General features: G+C 45.1%; 2 protein-coding genes across 3 annotated transcripts; one reads left to right on the forward strand and one right to left on the reverse strand.

The window, feature by feature from the left end:
• Window positions 1–3,168: 3,168 nt before the first annotated feature.
• LOC136536835 (zinc finger BED domain-containing protein DAYSLEEPER-like) lies at window positions 3,169–5,267 on the forward strand. Its single transcript, XM_066528994.1, has 3 exons — window positions 3,169–3,429; window positions 3,618–4,157; window positions 4,656–5,267. The coding sequence occupies exons 1-3, from the start codon at window positions 3,169–3,171 to the stop codon at window positions 5,265–5,267; spliced, it is 1,413 nt and encodes a 470-aa protein (XP_066385091.1).
• A 2,633-nt stretch (window positions 5,268–7,900) lies between these two features.
• On the reverse strand, window positions 7,901–10,897 carry LOC136527516 (uncharacterized). Of its 2 annotated transcripts, XR_010776806.1 has the most exons (3): window positions 10,706–10,897; window positions 9,137–10,157; window positions 7,901–8,586 (listed from the first exon to the last, which is right to left on the reverse strand). XR_010776806.1 is itself a non-coding variant. In XM_066520276.1 (2 exons), the coding sequence occupies exons 1-2, from the start codon at window positions 10,763–10,765 to the stop codon at window positions 9,441–9,443; spliced, it is 777 nt and encodes a 258-aa protein (XP_066376373.1). In that variant the 5' UTR covers window positions 10,766–10,897; the 3' UTR covers window positions 8,797–9,440. The 2 variants fall into 2 exon arrangements, 1 of the variants encoding a protein (XP_066376373.1); XM_066520276.1 differs by lacking the exon at window positions 7,901–8,586 and having other exon boundaries at window positions 8,797–10,157.
• Window positions 10,898–15,009: the final 4,112 nt, after the last annotated feature.

The raw sequence follows: 15,009 nt of genomic DNA on the forward strand, positions 1-15,009 counted from the left end.
CACAGAAAGGCTTTGTGCTGCCGCTACGTGCACTCCGGGCTGCGTTCCGCGGCTCCGACTGATTTTTCGGTGCTCCATCCATTGAGATGATGATTCCTTCACATTCATCAGTGGAGTGGCAAAGAAAGAACCAAAGATTAGAAGGTCACAGGCTCTTCCCTTTTTATACATATATACTCCTACTAGTATGTCTTCTTTCTTGACACGAGGGTAGTCCAACTGCTCTAGTTCCCATTCCCAATATCATCAGTGCAATTGACGTCACGAATGCGGATGTGCAGTTGAAACATTCAGCTCCTTGTCTTTGTAAAAGATAGCTTCATGGCACAACAATACAACATCATCCTTTACTTGGTGGCCTTGAATCAACTGTAAGAATTTATATGGGCTAGTTTCCAAACCCATATATATAAATTCTATCAAATCTCGAAAGCCCAATTTCATGTGTTCCATAATGAATTTTAGTACAATTAGTATCATATTTCTAGTTGATGTAGAGGTAAAGAGTTGTCCTCCCCATTTATATACACCAACCCTCCTTGGAAAGACGTACCATATACATAACTATTGTATGAGGAATCCATAGGTTTCAAAAACACTAAGGTAGTCAATTTTATTTTCTCCTCTCTCTATTATGCAAACAATGTAGTCTAGTCCGTCCCGATCATCGGGTGCACAGGTGATTGAGAGAGCACATATGCAAAACCTCTTCTTATGATCCTGCACCGAGACAGAGTGAATAAGGTTTTTGGGAAACGCTTTGTACGACTACTCGCGTTCTTCACCACAGGTCGCCATGAGGCCAAGATACGGCGTCAACAACATCGTTCCTCCACCAACGACAATGACACCATCATCTACAGACGACCAGCTCGATCATCGACGTATGGATTATCGCTTTGTCAAATGCATTGCATTGTGTTGAGTATGCTACACTACATCAGCTGAGTTCGAATACATCAAGGCTCTTTCATACCGAGTAATAGCATCGTTGATGCTCCAACACCAGTCCCGCTTAAAAAAGCATAATTTCCGAATCATTGTATCATTTACTATTTTATTTGTTTCAACGAGTATTTACCATCATGTATGCTAGTTTATGAGAAAATAAATTTTATATTTGGAATATAACTCTATATAAATACCTAATACTCCAACATAAACCATCCACAAAAAGCTAATGCTACCTACTATACGATCATGTGTGGCAAAAGCAAATTTGGTCCATCCACGAATAACGGGCTGTTTGGGACTGCTCACAAACTTCACCATGGAGCAGCTCAAAAAAATATAGAGTTTGTGGTGCACCTTTTTAGATGCTCTCACAACTCCACCCTTTTTCCTCGAACAGAGTGTGTGGAGTTGAAATCGCTTGGCTAAAAAATATGGGGGAATTCCTTGTGTGTCATTAAAAAAGATCGCAATGCCCTGCGTGCCCCTGAAAAAGTTCAGCGGTCTTCAGCGCCACTGCTCCAACTTTTTTGTGTCCTCCATGCCACTGCCATCAGTTTGGGCTCTAACGCCGTCAACTGCAGGTGTGAAAAGTCGAAAATACCTTTAAGTCTAAATATGTCGTTAGTTTTTTTAGCATCTTAACGACTTCAAATGAAAAAACTCAAAACTAGAAAGTTGTAGATCTCGTCGAGATCTATAATTTTCATATAAAAATTATCTTCATTTAATTCCATAAAAAAATATGATTTGATATGATTAATATATCTTAGAAAAATCATATTTTTTTTACGAAATTAAATGAAAATAATTTTTATATGAAAATTATAGATCTCGACGAGATCTACAACTTTCTAGTTTTGAGTTTTTTCATTTGAAGTCGTTAAGATGCTCAAAAAAATTAATGACATATTTAGACTTAAGGGTATTTTTGACTTTTCACACTTGCAGTTTGACGGCGTTAGAGCCCAAACTGACGGCAGTGGCATGGAGGGCACAAAAAAGTTGGAGCAGTGGCGCTGAAGACCGTTAAACTTTTTCAGAGGCACACAGGGCATTATGATTTTTTTTAATGGCACACAAAAAATTCCTCCAAAAAAAATAGAGCGGAGTAGTCCTAAACACCCGCCTAAATGTGGCAAAATGGGAACTCACAAATTAAGTGACTCAAGCCTAGCCTCCCCTTGTTTGGAAAGACGTCGTTACTCGGATGGAGATATACTTGGCCATGCAGCCCGAGGCACGACGGCACGGCACGAAGCCCATTTTTTTAGCCCGACACGAGCATGGCAAGGCCCGATGACATGCAGGGCCCGGGCTAGCCCGGCCCGAGGGAGCAGGCCGTGCCTGGGCCGCTGCTTAGGCCCGTGGGCTAGCACGGCACGGCCCCGCCTGAGACAGCCGACCCGGTAGCGGCCCGGCCACCCCCCCCCCTTTGGGCCTCCCCCTCCTGGCCTCCTCCCCTCCCGCTCCCGGCCTCTCCATGGCCCAGCGCGCTACTCGGCCCATCCTCCCCTCGCTCCTCATATATAAGCCGCATGCCGCAACCGTGACGGCTCTCACACCCTGAACCCTAGCTCATTTCTCGTCTCTCTCGCCTCGCCTCGCTCTTAGCTCTTGCCCTCGCGGTCTCGCCTCTGTCCTCCCCGACTCCGGTGAGGTGACCTTGATGCCTCCCCCCTCATATATAAGCGCACGCCGCAGGCGCGGTGGCTCTCACACCCCGAACCCTTGCTCATTTCCTCTCCTCGCCTCGCTCTCGGGTCTCACGGTCTCCGTCCTCCCCGACTCCGATGAGGTGACCTCGACGATCCGCCTGCCGCCGACGAGCAGCTCTCTACTCCTCCTACCTAATCCCCTCCCTGTTCCCTCTCCGCCTTTCCCTTCTCCCTCTTCCTATCTCCCCTCTAGATCTCGTTGATTATGTGAGTTGGTTGTCTCTATTTGTCCCTCCTTCGCCGTCCGCCGTCGTTGCTGACTAAGTGTCGTCTTCTCTCTCATCGTCTTCTTCGGCACCGGGCTCCGGCTGCGCAGGTGAAACCCTAACCCTAACCCTAACCATGTTCTAATTTCTTCTTTTTCTTTCAATGTATGCTTTTGATTTCTTCTTCTTCCATTATTTCGCAGATCGGTAGCCGATGCATCGTCTTCTAGCTGCGCTTAGAGCGAGCAAGGCGGCCACCCGCACCGTCGAGGAATGGGGCTAGAGAGGCGGCCATGGGCGACGAGGATGGCCTCCTGCCGGTTGGCCTAGCGCCAGAGGGCGAGAACGACGACGACACTCGAGCCGACGCTGCTGCGTTGTTTGGTATCGATCTTGAGGACGGCTCTGCTGCTCCGATTGATGTGGACGCGGACGGTGGCGAAGGGGCGACGGCGACTGCGAACTCCAACGGCTCTGCTCCTTTGGTTGCTGGTACAGGTAACAATAGTAAGCGCAAATCGCCTGTGTGGGCTGATTTTGAGGAGATCTATGAGGTTATTAATGGTTCTAGAATTTGTACCAAGGTTGTTTGTAAGATGTGCAAATCTACCTTGTTTGCTAGATCTGCTGCTGGCACTGGTCACTTAAAAAGGCATAAAAATCATATAGGATTAAAATTGATCAATGTGCTAGGGTTCAATCTAGGCTTTCATACAATCCTGATGGTTCTATTTATAACTAGGATTATAAACCTGAAGTTGCTAGATCTGAATTATGTCGTTTGATTGCTAAGCTTGATCTGCCTTTAGGAATTGGTGAGACTGATGCTTGGGAAGAATACATTGTTAGAGCTCATAATCCTAGGTATGTGAAGGTCTCTAGACAGACCACCACTAGAGATCTTGACAAACTTTTTAATGAACGACGTAATATAATTAAGAACTGTGTGTTGTCTGGTGCTTCTTCTGTTGGTCTGACATCAGACATTTGGTCTAGTAATGCAAAGGAAGACTATATCAGTGTTGTTGCTCATTATGTGACTGCTGACTGGGAGTTGCAGAAAAAGATAATTGGTCTCCGCTTGATTGAGGTAAAATATACTGGTGAGAATATTGCAGAAAAAGTTGCTTGTGTGATCGAAGAATTTGGTTTGCTTGACAAGGTGTTCTCTGTTACTCTTGACAATGCTTCTTCCAATGCTAAGGCTATGGAAACATTGACACCTATGTTTGCTGGTTATCTGGGTTCTGAACTTGCACCTACACCTTCAGATCCTAATAAGGTTAAGTATCATCTTGTGCATCAACGTTGTGCTTGCCATATTATTAATCTGATAGTAAAATCTGGCTTAAAAAGGTTCAAACCTTACACTAAGGATTTCAGAACTGCTATTAACTTTTTGAATTCATCTAATCAAAGGATTGCTTTGTTCAAGAACTTTTGCATTGTTAAGGGTGTTAGACCTAGAAAGTTTGGTTTGGATATGGATGTTAGATGGAATGCTACATATCTTATGCTTAAACACCTGCTTCCATATAAGGATGTTTTTTCTGTGTTCATTAATTCCAACTATGGCTCAACGTTGTTAACTGCAAGTCACTGGTATATTGCTGATAAAATACTTGAATTCCTGAAAGTTTTTTATGACTCCACAGTCACTCTTTCTGGTGTTTACTATCCAACTAGTTCATTTCTTCTGCACCATCTGCTAGATATTATAACTCATTTGCATGAAAGTTCAAAGGATTAGAATCTGTTTTCTATTGTCTATCCTATGAAGCTTAAATACCTAAAATACTGGAAGGACATACCTCTGCTGTATTCATTTGCATTCATTCTTGATCCTAGAGGTAAAATTAGAGGTTTATTTAATGTTCTTACCATAATGCAACAAAAAACTGGTTTTGACTACAGTTCTTATTATGGTATTATGAAAACTAAAATTTTTAAGTTGTTTAACAAGTATGAAGAAAAGTTTGGTGCAGCTAGGTCTCAAAGGAGGGCTGCACAACCTGCAAGCATCACAAGTAAGAGGAAGCAGGCATGGGGAAGAATTTTTGGAGGCCCTGGAGCATCTGGTGTTGTTGGACCTTCCCCTGCCTCTGCTCCCAGTCCTTCATTATCTACTTCTGCTGCTGCTTGTGAGCTATCTGCTTATCTGGACAGTGACAATGTCATTGCATATGAGGATGAGTTTGATCTACTTCTCTGGTGGCGTGACCATAAGCTAACATATCCAGTGCTTTCTATCATGGCTAGAGACATTATGTCAGTTCCTGTTTCAACAGTGTCTTCAGAATCTTGTTTCAGCTTGACAGGAAGAATACTTGAGGAGCGGCACCGTCGACTATTGCCTGAACATGTGGAGATGCTTGCTTGCATAAAAGATTGAGAGCTGGGTGAAAGAAGACTGCAGCATGATGTTGACAACCAAGAACTAGTAGACTCCTTCGAGCATCTCTATCTTGATGAAGATGCATCTACTTCTAGGGCTCCTTCTACTAGCACATCTGCATCTGTGGCTTCTGTATCTGGTGGTTCTTGAGTTGAGAGTTGAGATTGAGACACTGAGAGTGTGAGACTTGAGATGTGAGCTGAGAGCCTGAGACTTGATTATGATATGTATCTGTGATGCATCATGTAAACCTTTGAACATGTTTAAAACTTATAAGAGCTGTGCTGCACTTCTTTTCCCTTTCTGGGGTTTCTCACAAGGATGAGTTTTACCCAGAAAGGTTTTTAATGAGGCAGCATTGCACATAGCTCAGTTATCCTTTTAATTTCCTCTTGTTCTCTATGTGTATGGTTTTGGTTTTGGTTTGAAGCTCTTCTGGGAAAAAAATATTTTAAATTTGAATACTTCTTGTTGAGATGAATTTTTGATGTGTTTTGAACCTACGGGCATCGGGCTGGCACGGCCTGGTGATTTGGCCGTGCCTAGCAGGCCGGCCCGGCACGAATTTAGACCCACAGGCCCATGCTTGGACTGATGGCAAGGCACGAGGCCCGCAGCGGCACGGCACGGGAGGCACGGCGTGTCGTGCCGGCCCGACATCCTCTGGGCCATGCCTGGTATGTGCCCGGGCCATGTCGAGCCGGGCCGACCCGATGGCCAAGTATAGATGGAGATGCTACTAATCGGCACTTGTGCAAAGATGGTATGGTATGCTCTGGCATCCTGCGCAGCCAAAGCCAGCCAAGAATTCTGGTCCACATCCATGTCGACATCGTCCACCACTTTTAATTTAGTACATGAATGACTCCTTCCCTCCCAATTTTCCCCCTGTCCTTCTGGGAAATGTCACACCCTCACTTTTTATTTCCCCTTTTCCAATGACACCGCCTCTGTCCTCTGTAGCATCCCCTCGAGGAAAGGGAAGCACCAAAGCAAGCTGTTTCGCGTGGACGCTAGAAAGAATATGTGAGACGGCGGCGGCATATGTTTCAGCTTGCTGCTGCTCCGGCTCCTCCCGAAGCTGATGCTTCTCCTTCTCCGCATTAGAGCACGCCCAACGCACGTTGGCTTGAATGGTGGTTCAAGAAAAAAAAAGTTACTACAGGTAAGCTGAAGCAACAGTGCGTTAAAATATTTTGCAACGCAGGCTCCTAGGCACACAACAGCTAAAGCTGATCCTGCAGGCATGCTTTTGGAGGCCGTTTGGTATGGCTCAGCTGTTTCGCTGCTCCATCAACCAAATGGGTAAAAGACAAAAGGCTCCTCGCGAGGATCCACAGGAAACCCGCTCTCACAGCACCATCTCTGCGCACAGATCCGGAAATACTAGCTTCACCTGGCTCCTGCCGACACGCGTGCGGGCTCCTATGTGGATTAGACGTGGGTGCCCTTCTTCCCGACAGCGACAGATGTTGGGGAGGCCAGCAGCGCGACGTGAGTCAACGGCGGCACTGAGGTGCGAGACAGAGGGACGCGCAGGGGAGGGAGTTGGCGAGACAGAGGGGCGCAACGCCGTCGGCAGCCCGTGGCCAGGCACGGCCCCAGGTGCGAGGTCGCGGAGGTTGAAGAGGAGACGCAAGGTCACATATTGTGCGGCGGTGGGGTGGGCAGGCGGCATCCGGAGGTAGGAGACGAGACGGAGGGTCGCGTACTCACATGCGGTTGGTTGGACTGTGAGCAACAGATGAGGTAGGAAAAAGAAAAGAAAAGCGAGGAAAGGGAAGGAAAAAAGAAAAAAAAAGCTGATTGATAAAAGGATTGAGATTGAAAAAAATAAAGAAAGAAAGAGTAAAACAAACAAAATAAAAGGGTAATATGGATATTTCACTATTTTGAACTATGAGTTGAAGTTGTTTTACTAAACGGTTCAAAAAAGTGCTTCCGCTCCTCTAATAAATTTGCTCTACAGATAAAGCCATAAGTGAAGTTGTTTTAACTGGAGCCGGAGCTCAAACGAACCTAATTTCTTGGAGTAGTAGCATCTGGCAGAGCAACCCTCTCCTCAACGCAGTTCCTGGTGATACCTTGAGACTTTTTATCAGTGAAGCCTCTAGTGCTTCTGCAAGCTACCACTGCTGCTGAGTTGTGACTTATCTTCCGACGTGGAGGTCTGAGGCCAACATCGCGCGTTGGGGACGCCCTTAGATGCTTCTGTTCCGTGTCGTTTTCATGGCGTTAACAATAAGGGCGTGTTTAGATCCAAAAATTTTTGGGTGTGGGGTATTGTAGCACTTTCATTTTTATTTGGTAATTAGTGTCTAATTATAAACTAATTAGGTTCGAAAGTTTCGTCTCGCGATTTCTCATCTAACTGTGCAATTAGTTTTTTTTTCGTCTACATTTAGTACTCCATGCATGTGCCGCAAGATTCGATGTGACGGGTACTGCGCAAAAATTTTTGGTTTTTGGATGAAAATTTTTGGTTTTTGGATGGAACTAAACGGGGCCTAAAGCCATCGCATTCGTTTCGTTCCCTCCATCTTGCTTCAATTATCATAGTGGACCCTTGTTTAATTTCCACCATAAAACTTTATATCCTGTCAATTCGAATATTTAGACACATACATAGAGTATTACATATAGGCTAAAAAAATAATTAATTACACAGTTTACGACTAATTTACGAGACAAATCTTTTAAGCCTAATTAGGCTACAATTTGACAATAAAGTACTACAGTAACATATGCGCTAATGACGGCCAATTAGGCTTAATAAATTCGTCTCGTGGTTTACTAACAGATTCTGTAATTTATTTTTTTATTAGTATCCAAACACCCCATACAACACCCTATATAACATCCAATATGACATCCTAAACTTTACGTTCTGAATCTAAACAAGGTCGAGGTTAGGTTGCGAATTGGTCCTGTCCCTCTTTGGCCTTAAGCTGAAGTGCTATGCTAAACAAAAAAGCAAGCTGTTCAATGGCCTCATCGATGACGTCGCTGACGGTGCAGGTATCAGCATCACGTCAACACAAATTGTTCGGTTCAATGATCCAGGAGTAGATGAACAAGAACAATGCTAATCGACAATAATCAGGGCGATTAATCATGTTGATAGCAAGGCAATCGCATTCAGAGTGGCTTTCCATCAACGCAACCTTGCTGGGCAGTAACGTGACGGCATTTCCTTGCTTCCTCATAGTCACAGTACTATCATCAAGTGGCAACAATGTTGGGTATGTGACCTATCCTCAGTCATCACCTGATTGCAATTTGCAAATGCGGAGAACCTTCTTTCTTTGATGACAATCTGAATGAATGAATGAATATCAGAACTGCATAATCCATCATAGAAACTTGGTTCAGGATTTTTCTCCTTATATATCCATCCTCCTCATCTATGCAATGCATGATTGTTACCACAGATGAACACACAAGCACTGGTACTTGTACTTGTGACTAACACTGAATTAAAGCCGGCTGATAAATCGGTTGAAGCTGATTTGTTGTGAGAGAAAAATACTGTAAATTCTAGCTGATAAGTTCAAGCGAATAGGCCCTAGCAAACTCTGAAACCACTGCAAGCAAAGCAAGCAGAGCTTGCTAAATGCAAATCACCACCTCCATAGCTTATTACTAGTACCTTGTAGTACTAACATAGTTGTCTCCTGAGTCCTGAATTCTTCAGACAACCTAATAATAGTAATAATCTAGTAAAAAGCATCACAAAAGCTAGCTATACTGCTCCACTATGATATGATGATTTGAAACATAACAAGACTAAAAATGTACATATATTTCTATCAGAAAGTAATATATAACACAAAGTGATGAAAAGCTAGTTTTGATTCTTCCTCCACCTTTCTTTCTCCCTTCGTTCCTTTGTGGAAAGCAAAGCCAGCGAGCAAATGGCATCCACCTCGAGAAGCACCACCAACCAAAGTGCCATGGCAAAGGAAGGCCACCAGGCCAGGCCACCGAACTACCGAAGTGGTGGCCATCCCATTCAACTGCCGTAATGGCGGATTGATTCAGGCATGGCATGGATTTGGATTCACTGACTCCCCACTGTGCGATTGAAATCCGTTGGCTGAAGAGTACTTTCTGCTTTACCGCACGCGTGTAGTGCCAATGCAGCAGCCGCCGCCGCCGTGGAAGAGGGAGCTAGTACTCGACGATGAGGCTGCCGAACGGCGCGCGGTGCGGAATGCCCTTGCGGCGCTTCGTCGGCAGGGTCGGCTGCGGCGTGGGTGGCGTGAAGGCCTGCTTCTTGTCGGCATTGCGCAGGGCCGAGGAGGAGGACGTGGAGTCGTCGCCGTCGGCGGGCCGGAGGAGCCAGTTCCTGGCCTTGGCGGCGTCGGGGGAGCGGCCGATGACTTTGCATCCGAGGGAGCAGAAGCGGAAGTTGTCGAGGAGGCTGCGGGCGCAGACCTCGCAGAGGTTGGCGGACGCCGACGCGGCCTTGCCTCCGCCGCCGCAGCCTGGCTTCTGCTGCTGCGGCCGCTCGTTGAGGAAGACGACGCGGGCACTGTTGATGACGTAGGTCTGCACGCCGGCGATGTCCATGAAGCGCTGGATGTCGGAGACCCGGATGACGTCGTGGTAGGAGGAGCGGCGGATCTGGATGGTGTGGTGGTCGCGGTGGCCGTGCGCGAGGCACAGCGAGCACAGGGCTCGCGTGCCCGTGCCCGCGCCCGCGGCGGCGGAGCTGCAGTCGAGGCAGAACATGTTGCACTCGCCGCTGCGGTGGGAGTCGCTGTGCATCTTGCAATGCGCGAAGAAGCGCGCGGACAGCAGCGGCTGCAGCCAGCGCGGCCACTGCTCCGCGTACGCCGCCGTCGCGGCCTCCTCCTCCTGCTCGGGGTCAGGGCCGCCGCCGCCCTGCACGGAAAACAACCAAGAGGGTCAGTTGACTAGGCTATGCAGCACAACCACATTGCTCAATGGCCAAGCATTTGAATTGGCTGTTTGCCAAGAAAAGCTCGGCGATGGATTGACAAACAAACAAGATGGAAGTAGTAGCCTGCAAGAGAGAGAGAAAATTCTATCTCCTTGGAACCATCGCCAAGAAATTTGGGTTGCTTGCGCTCAAAAAATTATTGCTTGGGGAAGGGCGGCACGGAATTCATTTGATAGCAAGACAATCAGAATGAGACGCCGGCTGCATCGGAGAGGCAATGCGGAGATCCCAAAGAAAGGGGCTGAGGAGGTCAAGAACACTCGTTCAATCTAGGCCCTTCAATCTATGGCATCGCCGCCAATGCCGCACAGAAGTAAGCATTCGTCCCAAATACCAAACCGAACCCCAACAGTAACGGAAAGAAAACAAGTTCTTTTTGGCTGGCAAGAAGGCAAATCTAGAATGGCAGGGCCCGGGGGCTACAGAAGACAGAAGGAAGGGGATGAGCGGGTCCGGCCAGGTAACTCACCATGATCCTGCGGTTCTTGAGGCGGAGCTCCTTGAACGGGGACTCGTGGTCAATCGCCATCCGATCCTCTTCTTGCTCCCCTCTTGAGAGAGAGAATGAGACCCTTGCTCTCCAAGTCGAAGAGCCGAGACGAGCCTTCTTCTTGTCGCGGCGGTTTCAGGCGGCAACTGAGGAAAATAGGGGCAGGTGAGGCGAAGCAAGCAGAGGGGAAATGGGCTGCTTATATGCACGCGGGCGGGCTTGAGTTGCGAGGTGGGAATCGGAATAGCAACGGGTCGCTGTCTTCTAGGAAGCGGCTGCGGCAGAAACAAGGGAGGGGTCGCCGTTCTTATCCCCTCTCCCCTCACCTCCTTCCAGGTCGCTAGGTCTGGTCGTCGTCGCCTACCAAGTCCAACTCCTCTAAATCAAAATCCTCATGTGTTGGTTTTTTTTGACATGTTTGTTTATAAAATACTCTGGTACTATATATAGTGGCAGCAACAGAAAGGAAAAAAAAGTAGTCCATCCATTTGAAATTCGAAATCGCAACATCGGCGGCTGCCGCAGCAGCAGCCAGCAGATGCGTTATTCGCATTAGTTGAGCTTCAGCCAGCCATCCCCTTATTAATATCTTTCCCCCTTGGATCGATTAATCAATGGTGATGGGATTAAATATAAATGCTCGGTTAAGTACGCCACCATTAATCAAATTTGTTGGGGTTCCCTTCCATTTCCTTCCCTGGCGACGACCGCCACTAGCCCACCATCGACGGTCGACGCGGCACACTCCCCATCCGTTTCCGTTCCAACCCATTTCCATGCCATTGCGCATTTGCGCTGCGCATGGAATGCAGAGGAAACGCCAGTCTCTCTCTCTCCTCTGCTACGTGGCTTTCCGTGCCTGCTCAGCGCTGCCGACCAGGGCAATGCAGGAAGGCAGGACAAGACTTGACCTCGCCGGACGGGACCTTTTCCGTCTCGGTTTGAACGGCGAAAATCCTTGCCATGGCAGCTTTCTTTCTTGCTGCTCAAGTTGGTTGAACACTTGGCTACCGTTTAGTTCCAATTCATTTTGTAAATTTTTTTAAGATTCCTCGTCACATTAAATTTTTGAACGCATGCATAAAGCATTAAATATAAATAAAAAATAAAACTAATTACACAGTTTAGACGAAATTAATGAGACGAATCTTTTAAGCCTAATTAGACTATGATTGGACACTAATTGCTAAATAACAACGAAAGTGCTACAGTACAATTTCGCCAAAATTTTTGCAATCTAAAGAAGGCCCACTAGCAGCCAGTAAATGATCGTGGATTATTTACTAGTGGTTGGTTTGAATATTTTGGTGTGAGAGAAAAATATTATTCTAGCTTATAATCTACGATCGTATATGATTCTATAAGCCCAGCCGAACAGGCGGTAGATCGTCTACTCCACGCCAGACCAGAGTAGAAGGTTTCGGTAAGTTGTCTTCATGGAGCTAGCTCGTTTTCTTTTTTTTTATCTTAGTATTACTATTAGTATTAGTATGTCAATTTACAGCATAGAAATCACCACATTAATCATAGAAAAATTAAAGTACCCCTCTACTATCTGTCTAACAAAATAAACATCCACATTAACTCTCAAGGTTGGAAAATTACCAATTGGCTAGAAAAAGTAAAATTAAAGTACCCTTTTAAGTGTTGGTAAATTACCCACATCTGCATTAAGCAAAAATTAACCCTAAAGTGATCTTCTATCTATTTCTCTGTTACTAGCTCATCTCATTATTAAGAAAAGCTTCTTTACGTTGGATAAGCGATTGGATCTTTGCTTTAGAATAAAAAACAAGATTCAAAGTTACAATGATAAATACTTTGTGCGCACAATGACATCTATCCTCTAGGCCCAATATTGACAGGCATATTATGTCGTTGATGTCTACCTCTCTTTTTTTCTATACCACTATTGCAAAGAGAAGTGTTACCCAATTTCAAGTGCCTCAAACCCATTCCACTATCCATTACCTCCTCTCTCTCTCTTCCGAGAAATTTGAGTGAAACTTTCACTGTAACTCTGACCAACTCGAGCGCATACCACTACGTAAAAAACGGTTTGTAGCAACGGGACAGTTTTTTTATAGGGGCGGCTGGTGATGGAGCCGCCCCTATAGTGGCATGCTCGGGAGCCCAGAGACCAGCCGCCCCTACAAATGGAATAGCAGGAGCAGCTGGTCATACAAGCCGCCCCTACAAATGGGTCGGATTTGTAGAGACGGCTCACTCACCAGCCACCCTTGGTATTGCTATTTGTAGGGGCGGCTGGTGATTGAGCCACCCCTACAAATGCCCGAGTATAAATACCTCCGATTTATATGGGCGGCTCAATCACCAGCCGCCTCTACAAATGACCCACATATAAAGCAAACTGCAGCACCTTCTTCATCCTCGGGTCACTCACTCCAACCTATGAAAGAAAGGTGGGGAGGTCTTGGGCACCTCCCAAAAATTGCTCTACTAAGGGGGGAAGGTTTTGGTCTCAAATCCTTTGGTGGAGAGGTTGTAGACAGTAAGAAAATGCTATTCCACACTTTTTTTAAGTTTTAATGGTTGGTTAGTGAGTAATTAGAGTTTTGCTTTTTTTTCTCTCTTCTATGGTGCTTAAGCTACTTATGAAGCAAATTAGACCCAAGTTTTGAATGTACTAGGATAAATTAGGGAGGGGAACAAGATCATACCTTTATTTGGTCCATGTTTCTTGATTTTAGTGAACAATTAGTTAGTTTTATGGATGTTTCATGTGCATGTAGATCTAGATCTAGGGTTTAGTTTTTTTATTAATTTTGTTTTTGTAAATTTATGTTTGATGAAATTGGACTAGGGTTTGCATGAAAGATATTGGGTAAAATATTAATTGTTGCTAATTATTATCTTTGAAATTGTTTATTATAATCAATAAATATGTATTTTAATTATTTTTGGATAAATAGGCCATTAATTAATTTTCCTCTACCATGGTATGTTTGTATGCTTCATGTAATTATATTTGATTTATATTCATATATATCTGAAGTATATATAATTATTCTCAAGTAATTATTAATTTGATTTATTTTTATATATATCTGAATAAGTAGTCCTTTAATGTTTGTTTTGTTGTTGTTGTAAAAGCTGGAGTACAAGAACTCTTGGATATATGGTTCGTTAAGGTTCAAGGCAGGTTTCTGTGAAGAGGTGGATAAATTTATTGAAGCCGCAAAGTAGCATGCAACGACATTGACAGAGAATAAGGATACAATTATTTATCCCTATAAAGATTGCAAGAACCGTATGGCATGGACAGATGTGACTATCATCATATCACATTTGATTATGCGAGGATTTGTTGAGGACTACACAGTGTGGATTCATCATGGTGAAACGGTTATTGTTAACGATGAGGATGAGGAGAAATACGACGACAAAACCCTAGAATCTCTGTCCCAATATTCAGTAGAGCTTGATGCACGAATAGATTTCAAGTTTGGCAATGAACAAGGTGGTGATGCTGGTGGTTGGGATGGTAATGACGAAGGTGGTACCAATAATGATGGTGGAGTACGTGTTGGGGATAAAGATGATTTGGAGGACATGATTCGAGCCATTGGACTAGAGATTTTACTAAATAGCCCAAAAGGTCTAGAAAATATGGAAAGGGTGACAAAAGCATCGAAGGAGATTGTGTATGGTGTTAAAAGGGTTGTCCAACACATTGGACATTGCTACATTTTGTGCTTGAGCTACTCATCCTGAAGGCTAAGTATGGCTAGTTAGACTATAGTTTCAATGATCTATTGCATCTTCTGTCATGGGTGCTGCCACAACCAAACTCAGTTCCCACCAACACATACCAAGCGAAGAAGGTCATAAGTCCATTGACAATGGGAGTTGAAAAAATCCATATATGCCCCAACCACTGTATACTTTTTCATGGCAAAACGTTCAAGTCACTGGATAAATGTCTCCGGTGTGGGGCCAGCTGGTACAAGAACAATGACCTTTACGGTGGGGATGAAGCCTCCATAGAGAAAAAGAGGAATAAGAAGGGTACAAAAAAGGTGGTACAAGAATCTCAGCCCCTAGAGGACACTCCATTAGGCAACGATGCAAAGTAGAGAAGAATTCCTGCCTTGGTAATGTGGTACCTGCCAGTGACCGACTGCTTGAGACATATTTTTCTAACCCTAAAGAAGCCGCACTCATGACATGGTGGGATGATGAGCGCAAGGTGGATGATGATAAGATTGCACACCTAACTGATTATAGTCAGTGGCAAAGGTTCAATGAGAAGCACAAAGAAT

The sequence above is a fragment of the Miscanthus floridulus genome, chromosome 2 (assembly GCF_019320115.1).
Source record: "Miscanthus floridulus cultivar M001 chromosome 2, ASM1932011v1, whole genome shotgun sequence".
In the NCBI taxonomy this organism is placed as follows: Eukaryota; Viridiplantae; Streptophyta; class Magnoliopsida; order Poales; family Poaceae; genus Miscanthus; species Miscanthus floridulus.

Coding starts and splice junctions, on each gene's coding strand:
- LOC136536835 (XM_066528994.1), top strand. CDS start 3,169: ATGGGCGACGAGGATGGCCTCCTGCCGGTTGGCCTAGCGCCAGAGGGC. Junction 3,430..3,617: donor ATTTTGAGGAGATCTATGAG/GTTATTAATGGT, acceptor ATTTATAACTAG/GATTATAAACCTGAAGTTGC. Junction 4,158..4,655: donor CACCTTCAGATCCTAATAAG/GTTAAGTATCAT, acceptor TATCCTATGAAG/CTTAAATACCTAAAATACTG.
- LOC136527516 (XM_066520276.1), bottom strand. CDS start 10,765: ATGGCGATTGACCACGAGTCCCCGTTCAAGGAGCTCCGCCTCAAGAAC. Junction 10,158..10,705: donor TCAAGAACCGCAGGATCATG/GTGAGTTACCTG, acceptor TTTTCCGTGCAG/GGCGGCGGCGGCCCTGACCC.